The sequence below is a fragment of the Marmota flaviventris genome, chromosome 1, assembly GCF_047511675.1.
Source record: "Marmota flaviventris isolate mMarFla1 chromosome 1, mMarFla1.hap1, whole genome shotgun sequence".
Lineage (NCBI taxonomy): Eukaryota > Metazoa > Chordata > Mammalia > Rodentia > Sciuridae > Marmota > Marmota flaviventris.
Genome location: NC_092498.1, coordinates 169674060 through 169696843, shown reverse-complemented (window position 1 = coordinate 169696843; position 22784 = coordinate 169674060). Strand labels below are relative to the sequence as shown.

General features: G+C 38.2%; 1 protein-coding gene across 26 annotated transcripts in view; it reads right to left on the bottom strand.

Annotated features, from left to right (window-relative positions):
* The window catches only part of Slmap (sarcolemma associated protein), a 158253-nt gene extending 143752 nt beyond the window's left edge, over positions 1 to 14501 (bottom strand). For 25 of the 26 annotated variants that reach the window (XM_071618915.1, XM_071618973.1, XM_071618952.1 and 22 more), the window contains exons 1-2: positions 14417 to 14501; positions 12925 to 14211 (exon numbers count right to left, since the gene is read on the bottom strand). In XM_071618915.1, coding sequence (XP_071475016.1) covers positions 12925 to 13122 — 198 coding nt within the window. In that variant the 5' untranslated portion in view covers positions 13123 to 14211; positions 14417 to 14501. Of the gene's footprint in view, positions 1 to 12924; positions 14212 to 14320; positions 14345 to 14416 lie in introns of those variants that run through there. The other variant, XM_071618921.1, reaches the window with a different exon arrangement.
* Positions 14502 to 22784: the final 8283 nt, after the last annotated feature.

The following is a 22784-nucleotide window of genomic DNA, read 5'->3' as shown; positions in this document are numbered from 1 at the left end:
TCAAACCCAGTGCCTCATGCATGCTAGGCAAGCGCTCTGCCACTGAGAATTTTGAATATTCCTGAAACACAAAGAAATGACATACAGTGCTGAGGTTGTAGCACAGTGGCAGAGTGTATGCCTTGCATCTGTGAGGCCCTAGGTTCAATTCTCAGCACTACAAATAAATAAACAAATAGACAGATAGATAAATAAATAAAGGTTCATCAACAACTACAAAATTATTTTAAAAAAAAGGAATGTATATGCCAACTGTATATGCCAATTACCCTAATCCAATTGTTACATTCTGTATGCGTATTACATGTATTGAAATATCACAATGTATGCCATACACATGTACAATTATTAAGTATCAATAAAAAATAAAAAACAAGTGTAATGCCAATAAACTTACCCGATGCTCATCTGAAAACTCTGCCTCCACATACTTAGAATTATGAGTAAATCTCGATATCAATCTAAAATGGCAAGACTAGAACTACTATGTAAATTTTGTTTCAAAATATATTTCATATTGATATTCTGAAGTAGGTACTATCACTTCATATCTGCCTTTCATACCAGCCATCATTCCTGGCAACTTCTTTCAGCTTTCATTCAAATTGTTAAATTTATACTTCTAACAATATGAGAAATGGTATTTAAATAAATTTATTGCAAAATTTAAAGTGATTGGCAAAAAAAACCTCAAAACAATGTACATAAGCATAATAACATGCCAAGATAGAAATAATGTTGAAAATAAGAAATCATATTTTGTAATGTCTTCAAGTCTTACCTATTCACTCCCTATACCTGTGAATCCAGTATTCCTCATTTTCTAATCTTCTTATTATGAAGTCTGCATGCTAAAGCAGATGAGTATTTCACAATTCACCTCAAAACATACTAGTTTAGTTATCAGGATTACCTGCATGGATTTCAAGGAAGCATAGCTTTGCGCATACCTGCAACTCCAAAATTCTTTCCCCAAGGTTTATGTCTTAATTTCCTAAAGATTTTTTTCCTTTTGCCCCATTAACCATGTACCTCCACAAACTTCTTAAAATGGAACAAGTTTATCTCTGTCATTTAACCTAACCCAGCTGGTCAATCCAGTTGCAGGGTTCCTTGATACACAAACTCTGCTTGATGAGAACAATGGTCATCTTCCCAGATACCAGAATCTAAAATTCCTGGATATGACTGAATAATTAACCAACTTGGTAGGAAGCAAAGCCTACTCTCAACCAAAAGCTGAAATGTCATATACTGTCTTTACCCCCAGTCCTAGACTACTTTTTATCAATAAAGACAACTCCAATAAACTTGCATATGCAGATTTTTCCTTGAAATACATTCAGTTCAGTTCCTTTGGATATATAATCAGTAGTAAGACAGCTGGATCATATAGTAGTTCTACATATAGTTTGGGTCTTAAATGTCTCCAAATGCCTATGTGTTGAAGGCTTGGTTGTCAGTTTGTGGCATTATTAGGAGATAGTGGAACCTTTAAGAGGTAGGACCTAGTCGCAGTTAATCACTTTAATCTAGCTTCTCAATTAAACTGGAAGCATGCCTCCATGAAGTAAGCAGCTTCCTCTGCCACATGCTCTACACCATCATGTGCTCCCTTACTATAGCCCCAAAGGCATCAAGGCCAAGTGACCATAGACTGAAACCTCTGAACTTTGTAAGTCAAAAATAAACTTTTCTTCCTTATAAGTTAATTTATATCAGGTATTTGTCACAGAGATAGAGAGTTGACTAACACTAAGTCATGACATATAACCTAGGCTCAGCCAATCAAACACCTCTGACCCTACATGAGGAGTTAGTACCACAAATATACATGATTGGTGGCAGAGTAGAAAGTACACACTTTCCAGAGGTAGCAATGACAACCGTGCCAAAAGAATCATCCCATTCCAAATGTCACATTATAAGGGAAGGTATCTAGTGGTCAAGGAATGCAGCAGCATCTCTACACCAGACCATTTCTGTGGCATGATTTTGGCTACGGATCTAGCATCAGAGTTTCCAAACCTGGATTCCCAGCCTTTGAAGAATTCTGTGAGCTACCCTATGTCCTTTCAATACACTGATGTTCTGCTTAAATCAGCTACAGATAGTATCTATGATACACAACTAAAATTCCAAATAATATGCAGCTCTTCTAGACTCAGTTGCCTTCTGATAATTACTCTGCTCTTATGTCTTTTAGTGCTAGGCTTTTACATGTCAAAGATATGTTATTATCTATCTTAAACTTTCAGGTTCTAATTCCAGTGCCCCTTCCTAGACAAATAAGCTGAACCTATCTTGACCATACAGTGCTTTTAATTCCATTTACAACTTAATTCTTCCCTAATTTTTAACAGCAGTTAGCTTTAGCTTCTCAATTAAACTAAAAGATCCTTGAAGACTGAAGTAACATCATAATACGTTTATTATGATCCATTGCCTATTATGGCATTACAAACTTTGATATGTGTTTCCTGATTTCTAGATTCTTGTCTTTTAGTTTACTGAACTCCTTTAATTTCATAACTTCAAGTAAGACAGACCAAGCATGCTACTGATATTTCCTGCTTTTAGAGTGAAAATATATAAACTGAGAGTATGGAATAATAGGTATTACTAAAAGACTTTAACACATTCAAAAATTTCACACATGTAAAATAATTTGCTTTGTTTAGAAAACTCTAAAGACAACTATTCAAAGAAGAAAATTTTTAACAATGAAAAAGTACTTGTACAGAAAATAAGCATATAAGTATTTTGTGCAAACACAAAACAAGAAAAAATTATAATAGCCACAAGTTATTGAATACTTATGTTCTAGACATCCTGTTAAGTGCTTTATATGAATTCTTATTAAATCTTGCTATTAGCTTTCTTTTAGTTTTTGTTTTTTGAGTTGCTGGGAATTGAATCCAGGACCTTGAGCACACCAGGTAAGGACTCTGTGGCTGAGCTATAACCTCAGCCTGAGACTATTTTTACAGAGGGGAAAATGAAGCACAAAAACTCCCCAAGGTCACTCATCTGGGAAGCAATGGAGCCATGATTCCAACTCAGGGAGACCAACTCCAAAAAATTTAACTACTCCTCAATCAGGCCTATGCCAGCAGTGTTCAGGTACCTCAGAGACTTGACAGTAGTTTTATTTCCCCTCCCCAATTCTGTTAACTTCTGGATTTGTGTTTCCCAGAATATATCATTCTCTTTTAGACTTTCCTGCCTTAAACTCATGCTGTTGTCTCAGGCTAGAATGCACTGCTCTTTTTTATCCACCTAGCAAAACCCTACTCAATTTTCAAACAGTGGCTTAAAAACAACTTTCTCTGTGAAGCCCTCTTCATTCCTCCCACACTTTCTGCCCCCATTCCTGGGGGAAGAAACACATCACTCCTAGATCCCTGGAAACAATGAATCACAGATACTTCTATTGTTCAATTTATTTGAATTATAATTATATTTTTACAGAGCTACCTACTGGACACTATATTACACTGCAAGCTTTAGACTAGAATGCATAATGATCCCAGTTTAAGTTCAACTACAATTTAAGTGAATAGTTTCTAATAATCAAAACAGCATCATTTGCTAGATGCAATGGCACATACCTAAGGCAAGAGGATCAAAAGTTTGAAGCCAGCCTCAGCAACTTAGCAAGACCCTAGGCAACATAGTAAGCCCCTGTCTCAAAAAGGGCTGAGGATGCAGCTCGGTAGTAAAAGCACCCCTGGGTTCAATCCCCATCCCCTCCCACCCGCTTAAAAAAAAAAAAAAAACAACCAGCATCATTCATTCTAATAATATTTTACTAGGGCTGGGGTTGTGGCTTAGTGGTAGAGCACTTGCCTGGCATGTGCGAGGCACTGGGTTCGATTCCCAGCATCACATATAAATAAATCAATAAAATAAAGGTCCATTGATATCTTTAAAAAAATATATATTTTTTACCAATCTCTATATGGCCATATACCTCAAAAATCATTGATGAGTAAAATTACTATCTTACACTTCCTAAGTTCAGAAAGGGAATTTTAAACTGCATCTTACCAATCATTTTTCAATGCCCACGTTAAGACTCTAGCATTACAATTTCCAAATAATACTACAGTTGTAGCAAATTACAAATATTTTTTAAAATATTTTTTACTTGTATAGATAGACACAATACCTTTACTTATTTTTATGTGGTGCTGAGGATCGAACACAGTGCCTCACACATGCCAGGCAAGTGCTCTACGACTGAGCTACAACCCCAACCCCACAAATATTTTTTAATTGGAAATACTCCATCCACTATATTTGTTAAAGCAAAGGTCCAAGAATAAGACATTTACACTAACAGAGACAAATCAAACTATATTGCAAAAGATGCTGAATTAATCCACATCTGAATACTCACTCACTCTCTTCCATTCCTATATCCTAATTTGTTTCACTAAACTAATACTAACTATTACTCCATCTAATGTTCCTTTTTTTAATAAGGGCTTTCTTGAGATATAATTTGCCTACAATACAATTTCCTATTTAAAGTATATAACTTAAGCCAAGCATGGTAGCACACACCTATAATTCCAACTATATGGGAGGCTGAGGTAGGAGGATCACAAGTTCAAGGCCAGCCTAGGCAATTTTGGAGAACCTACCTCAAAATAAAATTCTAAAAAAGAGCCAAGGCTGTAGTTCAGTAGTAGGGCACTTGCTTAGCATGTGTGAGGACCTAGGCTCAAACACCAGTTTGGGGGGGAAAAAAAAAGGTAAATAAATATATTTATATGTGTGTAAATAAATTATAGGATTCACAGTTACACAACTATCACCACAGTTGATTTTTCATTTTCATCATCTCCAAAAGAAACCTGTACCCATTTAGCAGTATTTCTCTATATCAGTCAGGGTTCTAGAAAAGCAGAACCAATAACATGTGTATGAAAACACACACACACACACAGAGATTAATGTTTTTAAATACCTTTATTTTGTTTATTTAGTCTTATGTAGTGCTGGGGCTCAAATCCAGTGCCTCATATGTGCCAGGCAAATGCTCTACCACTGAGCCACAACCCCAGCCCCCAGAGAGATTAATTTTAAGAAATTGGCTCATGTGATTGTGGGGCCTGGCAAGTCTGAAATCAGCAGTGTCAGACTGGAGAGTTCAGGAAGAGCTGTTATTGCAGTTTTAACCACTGGTTCTCTGGGGACAGAATTCCTTCTTGGGGGCAGGGGTCTTTTCTCCTTAGGATTCAACTGATTCAACTGATAATGGCCTGCTCACATTACAGAGGAAATACACTTTACTCAAAGTCTATTGGTATGTTAATCATATCTAAGAAATACCTTCACAGCAACATCTAGACTGAGTTTGACCAAAAACACAACCTAGCCAAGTTGACCCAAAATTAATAATCACACTCCTCATTACTCCCTGCCCCTACCAACCTGTCTCAAAATAAAAAAGACTGGGAATGTAGCTTTGTGATAAAGTGCCCCTGGTTCAATCCCCAGTGGTGGGGCGGGGTGGGGAGTGAGAATTTAGAATAAGGGTCTAGTACTTGGTTTTTATTTTGGGGATAAGAAATCTAGATTCTAGTTTTAATTACTACTAAATGACCTTGTGCAAATAAACTCTAAACAAACTCTTTTTGGATAAAAGGAGCCAGACTATAGTGTTTTACTTACTTTTTAAGAGTGTTAAACAAGTGTTCTACTTACTTTAAAAGAGTGTTAAACAGATCAAATAAAATAAGAAAATACTTTAAAATATTTCCTTTAAATACCCAAGAAAGTATTATTCTGCATGAGTGTATGTATGTATATTCAAAACTAATATAAACCACATGATTACCTACAATCCCAAAACACTTAGCAAAGTGTCTTGAACATTATTATTCTCAATCAACAATGATTTATACAAAGACTATATACTGGTAATTGAGTCCATGATCTCAAATTGAGAACTAACTTGAATGACCTTCTGCCCTTTGACTCTCCAGGGGCTTGTAGAAATACAACTACTCCATTGTTCATATTTCATTTACTCAAAATTTATATAGTACCCACTCCTTTGTTCTCAAGTGTTTGCCTCAGGGAAATAGTACATTTGCATCATGGTTATTTTGTTGTCTATATCCTATAATGAAATTATATACAAAGTTCTATAGGAATATAGAGAAAGAAGCAATTAATTCTTCAGTTAGTGGGAGACAGGAAAAGTTTCACATTGGAACAAAGCCTCAAGGGATGAAGGAGAGAGGTCATTCTGGAAGGGAATACAGCAAAAGGCACTTGTAGAAACAGTAAGCATTGTCAAAGGGCTGGTACACAGTTTGGGATAAAGAAAAAACTGTAATAAAATATAAAGCTGGGAGGAAAAAAAGAAAACAAGGAACAGATTTTAATATTAAACATTAATGGGGCAACAACCAAGATTTTTGAACAGGGGTATAAATCGTCTACCTGAAGTACCAGTAAGAGAAGCGTGGTACCCAGGAGAGGAAAGAGTACTGACAACATTTCAGCAGCTAATAAACGCCAACCTTTTTCTTGATTCAAATAATCACCAAGTAACCAACATACACTAAGAACCAATCTTGCAATCTTTTCACTTAAACCCTAAATGACAGACACTCTCCTCTCTATTTACCAAAGAGAATGGATACTAAGCTCTAACATAAATACCACTTAAGAAAACCAAATAAGAGCCTGAGAAGCTAGAGTGAATTTAACCTTACTTACAAATAAGTGGAGAAAAAAATGGTTTTAAGTGTACTCACCCATAAAATTATACATATGTATATTTTCCCCACCCTGTGGTAGCTTGGAACTCAGGGCCTTGTACACACTAGGCAAGTACTCTGCCATTGAGCTATATCCCCAGCCCATTTTATTTTCTGACAAGGTCTAGCTAAATTGTCCAGATTGGCCTTAACTTGTGATCTTCCTGCCTCAGTCTCCGAAGTGGCTAGGATTACAGGCATGTACCCACCTACCACTCATACTTTTTTTGTTTTTGTTATTAGAATTGGGGATTAAACCCAAGGCTATGCATGCTAGCAAGCATTATACCACTAAGCTACATTCTCAACCCACCACCCATACTTTTTTAACTACTTGAAATAACAGAGAAAATAGTTCATCAATTTCCCACTATTGTAAAAAGTAACACTGAGTTGAGCACAGTGGTGTACACCTATAATCTCAGCAATTCTGGCTGGAGAACTGCAAGTTTGAGGCCACTCTCACAAATTTAGTCAGGCCCGGTGTGGTTGTGCATGCCTGTAATCCCAGCACTAGGGAGGCTGAGACAAGAGGATTGTGAGTTCAAAGTCAGCCTAAGCAACTTAGTGAGGTCCTATGCAATTTAGCAAGACCCTGTCTCAAAATAAAACATGAAAAGGGCTGGGAATGTGGCTCAGTGGTAAAGCACCTCTGGGTTAAATCCCCAGTACCCACCCACCCACTCAAAAAACTTAGCCAGGCCCTAAGCAACTTAGTGAGACCACAAAAAGTAACATAGAAATAAATAAATATGTGCTTTATATATACAACCTGGCTTTCTATCCATGTTAACATTAACCTTAAACAATTTTCTCACAAAAAAAACAGCACCTTTTAATGACCTTTTTACTTCTGTGAACAACAACAACAACAAAAAATTAGTTATCTGTTAAACACACAAAACCAGTGAATGTATAATCTACCTATCTCAAAAGATATTGCCAGGATCTTTGCAGTCATGTTTAAACATGCTAAGAAAAAGGAAAGAACCAATCTTGATTTTTTCCTTTGCAAAGACTTCCTTGCAATGTCATTGGAACATGTCCTATCCTTCCTCCTTCTTGCCTTTGCTTAAGCAATTCCTCCTTTCCTTGATTGACTCTATCTAAATAGAGTGCCCTTTATTAAAAATGTTAAGGTCTAGAGACTGGGGTTTAAAGCTCAATGGCCACCTTGCCTAGTAAGAGCAAAACCCTAAATTCAATCTGCAGTAACACACTCACACACACAGTCCTAAGGTCAATAAAATCTTTAATTCTTACAGTTTCTCTCTTTGCTGAAGTTCTAATGGACAATTTAACACTCTTGTCTGATTTCATTTCTGGCAATTAATCTTTTTATTCCAAATGACCTTACAAAAATCACATCCTAGCTAAAATATTACAAAGTCTTGGAATGGCTTTGGTTATGAGCTCAGGCTCTAGAGTCAAGAGTAAAAATATCTGGGCTCAAATCTCAGTTCTACCATTTACTAGGTAGGTGAACTTGGGCAAGTTAACCTAACCTAATTTCTGTGCCCCGATTTCCTCATTTGTGTGGGAAAAGTAAGCACCTATCTCAAAGAGTTGAGGATTAAATAAATAAGTTAAAGGTAAAACAGTTAATTGAATCTCTTTTGTCTTGTCTTGGTCCTGGGAACTGAACGCAGAGGTGCTCTACCATTGAGCTATATTCCCATCCCTTTTTAAGTTTTTCTTTTGAGATAGGTCTTGCAAGGTTGCTAAGGCTGGTGGAAAAAAACTTGTGATTTTCCTGCCTCAGCCTCCCAAGTTGCTGGGATTATAGGCTTCTGTCACTGCTCCTGGCATGTGTGAAGCATTTAGGACAGGGCCTGGTACAGGGCCTGGCATATAGTTAGTGCACAAGTGTTGCTTAAACACTTACTCATTTTTCCCTGTTCCAGGTCAGTCTATACATACTGTTCTTGCATTATTTTTTCTTTCTTTCTTTTTTAATATTTCTTTTTCAGTTGTAGTTGGACACAATACCTTTTATTTTATTTCTTTATTTTTATGTGGTGCTGAGAATCGAACCCAGGACCTCACACATGATAAGCAAACGCTCTACCATTGAGCCACAACCCCAGCCCACATCATTCTTTCTTAAATGGTGGTTTTAGTGTCAGTGCCTCTGCTCAGAACTCTCCTTGACCTTTACTAAAACAAAGGTGCCACATTCTTGGCTTGGTAATGAAGGCACTGCACAACCTGACACCACACTACTCAGATTTATTTACTCAAAATCTCCTTTATACAAAATAGTAGGAAACAGACACATCTCCTCCAGGGTCTGATAATTAACTACAAAGACACAAACATAAAAACAACATCTCACCCATAAAATGGATGATGTTTACCCATAACTCTCCAAAAGAACACTCCAATATAATAAAATCAGTTTCCTCAGCAATGTGAAGATGCCAAGCTGATTCAAACGTTTCTCCTTTTCTTTTATTCTACCCACATCCCCTGAAAACAAAAACAACTAAAAAAAGCTTTACTTTTATTTATCCACCCCATCACTTTCTTATGATTTAAACACATATATTATCATCTCAATCAACTGTTTTCAAGGTGAATAATCACCCTCTCTATATAATATATAATAAGCTCCTACAAAGAAGAAATAATCACTTCTTAGGAGTTGCCATTTCTTCTCACCTCAATACCATATCCTTCATTAAAACAGATCATGACAGAACAGGTGCTCAAACATATGCAAAGTGAGAATGGCAAGACAGCCAGTACTACTAAGTAAATTACAATGAGACTATGGTAGACTACTGTGTCAACCACTAGCCTGTCACCAGTGCCCAAAGCCTCAAATCAAAAGGTACCATTCAAATCACAAGTCTTTTCACCAACTCCTTCTATGCAACTACCGTATGGGTTGATTTGCTTGCTCATGAGCACTTTTGAGTCAACTGAAGGACTAATAATCATTTTGTTACCTAATTTGAAGAGTCTGAATTCCAAAATGGAGTGAAGGATGATACACAGAGCCAGGACAATTGTTACATCCCTGAGAAGATGATTTGGGAAAGATATTAAAAACTACACTTTGTGGCAAACCTGTCATCCTCCAACATGCAGGTTTAAATAAAATGAAACATTCCATGGATTTAGCATTAAAAAGTGTCAGCTAGATTTCCATCTGCCTACATTTTGTCAGTTTTCTATAATGAATGTTATTTGTATAATCAAAAAAGTTTCAAGTATTTATTATTTCTTCAAACTTTTAATGGCCCTCCCAAGTTACCCACAAATTGAAAGTCAAGTCAACCAAAGGGCATATTACTCCCATTTCCAACCCCCCAAGCAAAATGTCTACTTGGACAAAGTTATCAACTTCATTAGTTTCTATTTTTAAAATTACTTCAACGTGTATCACATTAAAGAAAAATGATTTTTCATTAGCTTCCTAAAATTGCATAGCACAATAGCAAATTACAAAGTGCTATTCTGTCAAGAGGATTCTCTGTTCCCCCACAAACACCCTCCTCCTTCTCTGAGTACTGAGCCCTTAATAAGGGCCAGGCACAAGGTGCTAAGTGATTTACATAATTATCTCAATCCTCAAAACAATGAGAGGGGGGCTGGGGATACAGCTCAGTGGTAAGCTTCTGCTTTGCACCCAAGCACCAAAAAGAAAAGAAAATTGAAGCTTAGAAATGTTTAAACAACAAACTTCTTTGAAATGATACTTATAGGAGAGGATTCTTGTGTTTTATAATTTGCTAGAGATATATATTAGGCCTGAGGATTTTTGTTATTAGCTGATCACAGCATAAATTTCCAAACTACAAAGTTCACATAGAAAACAGTAAATGATGATATTTGGTCAAACTGGTATGGTTTTTCAGTAACTCCCAGCATCTGGCACATAATAGATGCTCAATAAAAACCTGTCTAGTCAAATCAAGCTTTAATTCCTAAACAAGTTGAAAGCATGGCAAGATCTGAGAGGTTATTATTTTAACTAGACTATGTGGTAGTTAGTTAATAATTCTATGTACACATTAATTGCCTCATATCCTGAATGTTATTTTAGCTAATAAGGCAAAAGAAAAAAACAGGTGAAAATGATAGAAATAAAACAAGTCTATCCTTCAAAAATAAGGTTTTTGTTTGTTTGGGTTTTTACATGTGTGAGGGAGAGTGGGTACTGGGGATCAAGCCCAGGGCCTTGCACATGCTAGGCAAGCACTCTACTGAGCTATATTCCCAGCCAAATGATAAAAAGTTTTCCTAAATAACAAATTCCATTTAAATTTCAAAATGTCATCTAAATTCATAACTACTCAATACTGATATATTCTTAGTCATCCCAAAATAGTTGGGTTTTTGTTTGCTTGTTTGTTTTTGTGGTGCTGCATGCTAGGCTAGTGCTCTACCACTAAACAATCTATCCCCCAGCTCCTATTGATCTATAAATTAACCTACTATGAGGGTTTTGGTATAGCCATGGGAAGCACTGTGCATTCAACACTATTTTAAAAAAAGAAAAACTGTAGTCTCCTTCTAGTGTTGAATCAAAGAAAGTATATTTAATAGCATACACTGTGAGCAAACCTATCATCTGATTAAGCTGGACCAAACTGTTGTCCAGGGACAAAAAGGCAAAAATGTAAAAGCTGGTTGAATTAAGACACTAGTTAACTGATACTTAGTTCAACAGCTGGAAAGATGAGCTCCGAGAACACTCATTTTGAAGGATTACAGAAAATGTATGAAGTCTTTGAAGCACCCAAGCTTTAGCTTCCAGGGAGAAAAAGGAGTCTGTTCCACAGGTAAATGAGCAGCTGGTGTTAATACAGAAAAATTGACATAATTTTTCAGATTTTATCCTACACAGAGTAGGTTAAAGGTATTATACAAGCACACACACTTGGGCAATCTCATCCTCCTCTATTTAAAAGGTAATTTATTTAATAATTCTTTAAGTCAGTAGCCACAGAAGTATTTTCTTGCTTCGATATGAGGCTCATGTTTCTTTCATTTCAAAAAACTACTCTTGAAGACTTATATTCTTTTAAGAAAAGCTTGATCATTTAACTCAAAGAGGGGGCAAAAAGTCAGGAGATGAAACCTGAGATATTCCTATTAGCCTTACATAACTTACTTTAAGTTGGAATTGATTCAGTATAAATTGATTCAGTTCAAATAAAACCTCAGGTTTAGGCACAAAGATGAACTCTTTGGTATACATACCCCACCCCCATACAAGATTAAAAAACGAAAGGATCTTACTCTTTTGATTTCTTAAATTAAAAGCACACGCATACATTAATTAGAGTGTCAACATAAAAATGCCAAAATGTTTACACTTAAAATGAAATGCACTGAACTCATTCTGTTATATTTAAGTAATGCTGTAATTGATAGCATTGGATATAATTTCAGAAAATAAATTAATTTCCTAACACTAATGTTTTAATATCACCCTGTAAGTAAGCATTATGTACTAAATAAGTGCTGCAGAGAATATCAAAAAGTGATTTTCAAAAATAATAGGTATATTTTTCACCCAACTTGTAAACAAAACTCTGAAAACAAAAATTTACAGTTGTTCACACTTAATTAAGTTGCTTTGGTTATTGCAAATTATTCCTTCAAAAGTATAAATATGTAACAGACCTTTGAAAAACATTAAGCTTACACAAGCGATTAGATTATCCTTACTAGAAAGGCCCTTATCTGAACTCAACTAAAAGCTGTGTTAACTACATTTCACCACAGGGACACTTGAGCCCCAGTGTAATACAGGCCAAATTTCCCGAATTGCTTTGGGAAAGGCTGCTTGCTTAATCAAGCACTGAAGTGCAGATTCACCTTTCTAAAAAGATTGAAAGCAAGATGCCAAATTTCACTATCTAGTTTTCCAAAAAGAATTAGGGTTTGAGATTTCACTGGGAATGACCACGTTATCAAGATGCCATCGCCCTCCTGAGTCATTTAATTACAATACCTTCTCTGTTTTCATTCAACCACCTCAATTAAATTTCCACTAGAATAAGGCACACAAAAAGTTGGTTCCATGGCCTTTTTGACAGTGTCCTCTGGATGCAACCCTGGGATCCTGCATACATTATGGCTCTCAGCAAAGAAACACTGAAAAGATTGTTAGACAATGTGGTGAAATTACCTTGCCAGTCTTGTGATCAAACCAGACGAGAGCATGGTTCCTTGACAGCACTTTGCAATCAAAGGTGGCATTATTCTGTGCTGGTCGACAGCGTGCCACCGAGCGGCCGATTTTGATGGGCTCATCCAGGTAGACATGACGCTCCTGAAACGGGTGCGAGTTCGGGCGGCAAGTGAAGATGGCCAAGGCAGACGGCATCGAGGACAGACTGGGGATGTCTCTCCTACCAGGGACAACAAGGAGTTCCTCTAGATTCGGAATGCTCTTCACAAGCCAACACCCCTATCCCCCCCAAAATTTTAAATTAAAACAAACTGAACATTCTCTAAGCATAACCAGTGAACATCAACAACTCTTCACTTGGGTGGGGAGACAAGCAAGCCCAAGTCCCATCACCTCCTTTAAAACACAGCAGCGCCCAGATCACAAAAAGTCCCCAACCAGCATCTTTCAGTCCATCTTCCCTGGGAAGAAAAGGCTCAAACATCGGGCAGCTTCGGCCAAGAAAACTCCTGGAAGACAGTTTGGGGACTGAAGGTATCCAAGCAGATGAGTCACACACCAATTCTTGTGTTTTGTTTGAGATCGCGGGCGCTTCTCCCCCTTGGTGGCGGAAACGTTGCAGCACTGCAGCATGAAGGAAGGGTCGATTTGGTGCGGCCAGGAAGGTCCTTCGAGGCCAAAGAAAGGTGTAGCCAAAGCACCTCTGGGCAGCCACCGCTGGTGCTCAAGGGCCTCAGGGGTGGAGAAGCGAAGGCGACGGCGAGGGGGTCTAGAGGGCCAGCGGGACAGTCTGCATTGCCACTGCTGCGCGGAGGCCGCCCGGGAGTGGGCAAGGGTCCCCGGCCAGGCACGAGCCGAGGCGGCGGTCCTCAGCGCGAGGGGTGGAGGCCCGCAGGGGCTCTGGAAGCAGCCGAATCCGGACTCCCGGGCACCTGGCGGACGTCCCCGCGACCAGGGCGGGGACCCGGCTCCGCAGGCCGGTGCGGACTGAACGAGGCGCTACCCCAGGGAGGCTCGGACGACCGGGTCGGCGGGAAGTTGGTTCTTGGACGCCTGAGCTCTCGGCTGCCGCTCAGCACAACCCCTTAGGATCGCCCCCGGGAGGGTCGCATCTCAGGGACGGCAGCCGCAGATCCCGGAGGACGAGGAGGTGGGGGAGGGAGACTGGCCCGAAGGTTGAGGGAGAGGCCTGGAGGCCCCGGGTTGGGTCCGCCGCAGCCTCCACCACTCGCGGCCAGTGGGGCAAGCTCAGGCTGTGCCTGACGAGGCAGGAAACTTTCCGACCTGGTGGGGAAAACATCAAAACAAACGGCCGTCAGGAGCCGGTGCCCGCCGGTCTCAGCCCTCGCCCCTCTCAGCCAGACCCCCTCCAGAACCCGTCGCTGACCACGACCTCGGTGGATCTCTCCGCAAGCAGGCTGCGGGGATTTGGAGCAAGAACGCCACGACCGGTCCTGCCTTCCTTGCGGTCGCCGCCGCCTCAGCTTACCTTGCCAGCGCCGGCCGCCATAGTGACTCTGACTGAAACCTACCCGGTGCACCGCCACGGGAACGCGCACCCTTTTCAAGGGCCCTCCTACCCCCTCTCCCCTGCCGTAGTCCGGGAATGTCACGTGAACGACGCTGCGGAGGCCCTGTTGGTCGAGGGCAAACTAATTTTTAACCAAATTCTGGGTGCCATCTTAGTTAAGGGCTGAAGGCTTCAGCCCCCCGGAAAACCTTGACCACCATTTTGGTTGAGGGCAGGAAAGAATTTGAGTGGTTGAAAGTTTCATAAATGAACCATGCCTACTTCGTATTTTACCTTCTAAGTAAGGAGGTACCAACTTTTACTAATTTTTCTTCAGTGCATTTATCACTGAGAATACTAACTAGCAAAGAAGACAAAGCATTCAAAGGTGATATTCATCAGCAGCCATCTTAGTTGTGGGCAACACAGTCACCCACTGCCGCTCTAGGTGTGAGCCCGCAAATTCCACAAGTCTCAGGATTTGACAACGTGAGACAGACTACCCTCCTCCTGCTAAACTGATCGTTGTATTTCGTACTGGAAGAAAAACTATTTCTTAGTTCTTTGATTTCGAATGACCGTTCTTCTTACTGGACCTACTGTGTGCCCCAGGGCTCTTACGTGGATTCTACCCCGGAAGAGTGAGACTTAAAAAAAAGTTTTTTGTGTTACTTCCAGAGAGGGATCGACCAATTGCTGATATGAAAAATTCATTCACAATCCTAAGGTAGATAAGGAATCATTGGTCTAAAGAAGACCTAGCAAAAACTAAATGAAAACTTCAAGAAAAGATAGTTAAGATCTTTATCATTTAGCATCAATGTTTACTTCATTCTTTGAATTCCGGGGACTACAGGCTCCACCGCAGTGTAACCTTGAGGAAGTTTCAAAGCTTTTTCAAGCCTTTATTTCTCTTTTATATCATGAAGATAATAATACTTAACTCATTTGTTGTAGAGAGACTTCAAGATGTTAAACCATGTTGTTCATTAAACTACCTATTTATAGAATTTTATCCCCAACCCAGGTTTTGTGCCGGGCCCTGGTGATGTAGGTGAATAAAACCTCAATCCTTTCCCTCTGAGAGGATAGTAGGTGTTGTTAGTTAGAGATTGGGGAAGGTGAGGGCTTGGAGGAGGTGTCAAACACAAGTATCACTTCACTTTGATGTAATCAGACATAAGATAGAAGCAAGCAGTAGATGCTAAAGGGATCACCATTCTAGGAAACGTAACCGAACTGAATGAAGGAAGATAGGAGAACCACAATAAATATGGTATTTACTGAATGGTTTCCTAAGTCTCTAGGAAAAGGGATAGCAAGAAAAGAAATGAGACTGTTCAAAGTTGCACACCAATATGCCTGGCACAGGACTAAATAAATATTTGATGCATTGATGAAAAGATTACATACTGTTACTAATGATTAGTAGAAGTGGCACAAAATGAGTCTGGAGATAATAGGCTTAAGACAGGTACTTTTGTACTTTGCTCTTTCTTTTTTCTTTTCTTTCTTTTTTTAATATGCTGGGGACTGAGCCCAGGGCCCCCGTGCATGCTAGGCTAATGCTCTAACTGAGCTACATCCTCCTGATTCTTTATCAGGGGATGGGGTTGTGGCTCAGTGGTAGCGTGCTTGCCTAGCATGCTTGGCGCACTGGGTTCAATTCTCAGCACCACATACAAATAAATAAAAATAAAAGGTCGATCAACAACTAAAACAATATATTAAAAACAAAAAGGTTCTTCATCAGGGAGTGATATTGGCCAAATTATATTGTTATATTGTGTATTGTGTATATGTACAAATAAATATTTAACAACAAATCTCATGAGCATGTACAATTATAATGCACCAATAAAAAATGTGGAAAAAAAAGACTTCATCAATTCAGCAAATATGTATTGAGTTACTGTTAGACCTCCACCTTAATCTTTAATAAGTTACCCGTCTTCATGGTTTTCAGGGATTGGCTAATAATTTATTGCTTTTGTGCTGTTGTTTACTTGTATATTGTTGTCTTAACATGATATCTGCCTGATGTATTCATAGTCCTGTCATGTACCAACCACCACCATGAACCTCTGGATTGCACTGATGTGCGAGATTCACAAGTTCCAAATAGCCTTACACATGGAATCCAAAACCAAGCTCCCCTTCTACTAGGTACACTTAGATAGGCCTCTGTAGAAAGACCCTGACTGCTGTTCCCCCTTCAATGCCCCTTTTCAGCCTGAAATAGCCAGAGCAGACATAACCCCTTTCCCCTAACAGCAGTTAGGGATACTTCTTCAGAGGTGGGAATGACTTGGTTCCCCAGCTGCCAAGTCATGCAGCTGGCCTACTGGTCCCTGCCTAGAAGCAGCAGTGTATAATTGAGACCAGAGAGTGGCAGCTTGAGTGGGTTGGAGCGCAGGCGGCAAGCACAGTCAACAGCTGTGTGGAGCCTGCCACACCAGCATGGTAGGCCTAAGGCACAGCGAACCACCACCAAAACAAGGCAAAGCCAAAGTGTGCCAACCTGTTACCCTTCAGCATCCAGGCCTGGGCATCGTGTGGACACCCATTGCAGAAGCCCACTGTGGCCTAGAATCTGCAAACACAGACCAACTGAGGACCTCAACTTCCTGACCTGTGGTGAGAAAATAGAGTGGGGCAGTCCTGAAAGGAAGATGGACTCAAGAGTTGACCAATAGCCTCAGTACACTTCCAAACCCCAATTAGCAAGTTTGAACCAATGGTGTTGGTTGGTACTTTTTCAAACCCTAATGTGTATAAGTTTAGACCACTAGCAGTGACTCAAGTGCTATATAAACTCCTAGACTAGCATATGTGGATGGAGAAAATCTGTTATTGAACCCACTCTTATTATGTTTTAATGGTTAAGTTCTATTCCTTTTCTATCCTTCAATTAATCCCAGCCTTACACTTACTTATCCTGGTTTGTGGATTTCATTCTTGGAATTCGCGTGACAAGATTCCTAGAAGAAGAAGAAATTGACAGTGAACTGCTGGGGTCTGCTGCAACACTGGAGGGGATGGTACACCACTAAGAGCTGGAAGGCTTCTTAGCTGCAGACGTCTACAACTTGTGCAGACCCCATCTGCTAGTAGAAGCAGTGAATTGAGTTTTCTCTCAAAACTTTGGTTTCATTACTACTCTGTCCTAGATACTTTGTTCTAGAGATTCATAAGGACATGCTGGAAGGTTTTATTATAAAAGGATGAAAATTTTTCATTTCTGATAACTTTTGAACTTAAATGGAACAAAGAAAGCCTCTCCACACATTCCTAAAGAGTTCTGCGCATAAATTTGTAAGTCCTTTATGTATTCTTTCATTCATTTGATAAATACTGAATTGAGTACCTTCTGAGAAACAGATACAGGATCTGGAACTACAACAATGCTCACAATTTAGATATTGACACTGTAAGATCCTTACTTAATGGAATAAATTAAGTCCTGGTGGCACACACCTGTAATTCTAGCAACTCACAAATTTGGGAGGCTGAGTTAGAGGTTTCCAAGTTCAATACCAGCCTCAACAATTTAGTGAGGCCCTAAACAACTTACTGAGACCCTGGCTAAAAAAAAAAAAAAAAAAAAAAAGTGCTGGGAATGTAAGTCATGTTGCTCTATGAATCCTTGGGTTAAATTCCCAGTACAAAAAAAAAAAAAAAAAAAAAAAAAGTAGGAGTAGGTTAATTAGTCCAATATTAGTGAGATAAAGACATTTTAAGCCAAGAAGATATCGTCCACAAAAGCCCAGAGACTTGAGAGAACAGGACTTTTAAGGGAATTACAAGAAGATCTGTATTAATGGCACATAAGAGGAAAGGGAAGGTGTGGGAGGGGTCAGAAGTGTGGCTTCCGCCAGGCGTGGTGGTACACACTTGTAATCACAGTGACTCAGGAGACTGAGGCAGGAGGATCTCAAGTTCAAAGCCAGCCTCAGCAGCTTAGCAAGACCCTGTCTCGAAATAAAAAATAAAAAAGAGCTGGGATTGTGGCATAGTGGTTAAGTGCCCCTGGGTTAAATCCCCAGTACCCGCTCCCCCAATAAAAGAAAGGTGGCTTCTGTTGCTAAAAAACCTGTAGGCAATACAACAGACTTCAGAACATTTAATCTTCCTTCTAAAAGGTCAAAATGGAGTAATAAAAGTCCAAATTTCAGAATCAGATATGATGTGGCCATTTACCAACACTGTAACTGGTGAATTATTTAGTGTCTCTAAGTCTCAGTTTCCTCCTTTTGGAAAAAAAAAAAGTAGATAATACCTCACAGAATCTTGTTGGAATTAAATAGGTGATGCAAAATAAAATGCCAACCATAATGCCTAGAAAATAGTAGAAAGTCTGAGAATGTTATTTTTTATTATTATTGCTAATAAAATTCTCACATCCTCCCACATATAGTAAGAAGCAAATTGTTTGTTTGTTTTTTGTCTCTAATTTGTATAACTTGGTCATAAAAAAAAAACTGTCTCCTTGTGTTTAGTACTACTACATCTCTTAAAATTAATTTCAAACTAATGTAGTGGGCTTTCTTCTATAAGAAAAGTTGAGGCTACTATAACCTGGCAGGGTAAAGAATCCTACCAAGCTTACACACAGGGTGCTAGAAATGCCAAAATGGCATTGAAGGCGTTCTTCACCCACTGTTATTTGGCAGGCACAGAAAAGGCTTAAATTAAGAAATCTCATACATGAGATATTTTGAATTCTAAGCCATGTGGGTGTTCCCCTCTATGGTTCTGTATCCATACAAAATTTTAATTAAATAAAAAATATGTCATGTTTTGAGAAATTGGAATGGCAATATTTCCTGACATTGTAGCTTGCTCTCTCCCTTTTAAATTTTTTATCCTTGTATAGACTGATAAGTACTATGATTTCTGTGATTCAGGCTACTTTTCAACCTTAGAAAAGCAGATAACTTTAAGCTTATTATACTAGTACCCTCAAAGATGGGTGGTATTAAACATTTCAGATATACAAGAGACAACTCTGTAAGCTCAATTAATATGCACCCCTCCTTAACTGATAATAGTTAATTGGACTTTAACTAATGACACTGGATATAATAAATTATGGAATGCTTGCATAACTGTTTAAGCAGATATCTGGATTGAAATACTGTGTAGGTAAGCAGACCAATTAAAAGAGTAAGGTAGAAGAACTCAGACAAAAACTGAGGGTATATAATATTTTTAATGTCACATACTTGCTTATTAAAAATGAAGTTGATCCTTTTCCCACTAAAGAAGGCTCTCCTCAAATGGGAGATTCTAATGAGTGGAAATACCCTGTCATTTCCCAGGTGCCCAGGGGGAGTTGCTCAGACATTCCAGAAGCACTGCTCATCTGTTTTTGGCTTCCTGGTTCTTCAGGAAATGAAAGAAAAATAATTACCTGAAGACAAGTAAAGACATTTTTTTTAAGTTAGGAATCTTTTTCTGTGAATATAAAAAGAGGGAATCAGGATATCAGAATATTAACTCTAGAAAATATCACAGACAACTAATCCATCTTCCTCATTTTATAGGGAAGGACACTGAGGCTCAGAGAAAGAAACTTCATTAAATATGTATTTATCATGTGGTAAGCATTTTCTTGTAAAATCTCCATGTGGTTAGTATTAGCTCTATTTTATAGTTAGGGAAACTGAGGCCAATGCCCGAAGGTTAAGATTTTCAATATGACTGATCCTAAATTACCATACTATACCCAAATACATGTCGGGGTTTTTTTCTTTCTAAAAAATAGCTTTATTGGTTTTTTTTTTATTGATAGGAATGCATGCTCCTTGCATATATTCAAATAATCAAAAGGAATTAAAAAGTCCTCTCTAGCCCAGTTATATATACCCAGTCTAGGGCTGTTAAGTTTAACAGCTATATCCTTCCAGATATATTTTCCAAGCCACATGAGGCATGCCCTTTTAAAACTGCCACATTATAGGGGCTGGGGTTGTGGCTCAATCCTCACCCTGGGTTCGATCCTCAGCACCACATACAAAAATAAACAAGTGAAATAAAGGTGTTGTGTCCAACTACAACTAAAAAAAAAAAATTTAAAAAAAACTGCCACATTATTTAATAAAAATAAGAAAGTCAATACCAAGAGCCTTATTCTTAAAAGTGATAAATAATTTATATTGACAGCAAAAGGCCTGTGTTGCGGGAAAAAAAGGAGAGAAATTATGTTTATTTTTGTCACTCTTATATTGGTCTCCTTTGATAACTGAAAGTGTCCTTGTGCTCTTCCTAATTTAAGAATGTTACTTGGAATGTAGTATATGCTTAAGATAAAAGGGCCTAGTCAAAAAGCCATACCAGACATTTTCTTTCTGAATTTTTATTGATATATATGGGTTTGTTTCTTAGTTAGCAATTAAAATAGAGGCCCCATTTATATGTGGTGGTTTTGTTCAGTCTAGTGATTTAAAAAAGAATTTTAAAGTGTATTCTTCATTTTGGAAAACTATGACATTGGAATAATCATTCTTAAATGTAATTATTTGTGTTTCTTTTAAATGAGCTCCCTTAGAGCTTTTGTTTCAGATAAAGCATGGTTGCTACTATATAGCATTCTCACAGATAATGGTCAACATCCGAGCGCATGCGTGGAAGGATTGCACTGTTTTAAAATTCTCAACTTTTTAACAATAATTTTCATTTTCATTCACACGGGCTCCCTTAAATTATACAGCTGGTCCTACCTCAAATAAACCACTTCAAGACCCCAGCCTTCTTTTCTCTGTACAAGGCAAGCATGTTGACCAGCATGATCTGGGAAATGCTGTAGGAGAAAGAAATTAGCGAGCTATTGACAGTGAAGCTGTAACCCTAGAGAAATTAGACCCTTTAAATGAAATCAGACAGGCCCATTTCCCCATTTCACAGTATCTAATCATATGGTAAGTTAGAACCAGTGGGATAAGCAATAGCAGAAAAAAACTTACCTTGATTTTTTTGTTTGGTTTTGGTTCTTTACTACTGAGCTACATCCCCATCCCCAGTCCTTTTTATCTTTTTTTGTTTAAATTTATTTTATTTTTTCCATTTTTTATTAGTGAATTATTGTTGTACATAATAATGGGATTTGTTGTTACATACTGATACATGCACACAATATAATTTAGTCAATATCATTCCCTGGTCCCTTTCCTCTACTGATCTCTTTGATTTTCATAAGATTCCCCTCCCGCTACCTTTCTTTTCCTTTTGCCTCTCTAACTTCCACGTAGGAAAGAAAATAATGACTCTTGAATTTCTGAATTTGGCTTTTTTCTCTTAACATGATGTTATCCAATTCCATCCATTTTTCTGCAAATGACATGACATGATTTCATTCCTCTTTATGGCTGAATAAAACTCCATTGTGTGTGTGTGTGTGTGTGTACACATACATACACATTTTCTTTATCCATTCATCTATTTATGGACACCTACGCTGGTTCCATAGTTTGGCTTATGTGAATTATGCTGCTATAAACATTGGTGTGCATGTATCACTGTGGTTGTATAACTTTAATTCCTAAGGATAAATACTGAGGAGTGGTATAGCTAGGTCATACAGTGGTTCTATGCCTAGTCTTTTGCGGAACCTCCACACTGATTTCCATAGTGGTTGTACTAATTTACAATCCCACAGACAGTGTAAAACTCATCCTTTTTTCTTCACATCCTATTTATTACTTTTTTAAAATTTTGAGTTAGGGTCTTGCTAAGTCGCTGAGGGTCTTGTTAAGTTGCTGAGGCCTTCTCACCTCAACCTCCTGAGTTGCTGGGATTACAGACAGGTGACACTGTACCCAGCCTGTTTGATTTTTGTAACTTCTCATTCTAGCTTAGACTCTGAAGTTACTCCTGAAAATGATAATGAGAATAATATAGCATCAATATAGAATCTCTGTCCATTAAAAATTTGCATTTGGAAAGATTTTCCCAAACTTACTATAATAAAAATTTCAAATGTACAGAAACTTTAAAATAAAAATTACAACGAATGCAAAATATATAACTTCTTGATTCAAAGCTGCTACCACTTTGTCATATTAACTATCAATGTATGTTTTTTTCTAATTCTTTGTTGGTAAATTGCAGACAATTCATCCAGAAATAGATCAGTGTACATTTACCAATGGGAACATTCTCTTAAATAATCACAATATATGGAGTTTTTAAAAAGTATTTTATTTTTAAAATAGAAAACAGAGAAGCTTAAAGAATAAAATGAAAAATTACTCATAATTACATTGCTTAGGGGTAATCACTGTAAGTAGTTTGGTGCCATACAGAAAAATGACATCACCTTGTACCTCTTGCTTTGCCTGTATAGTAT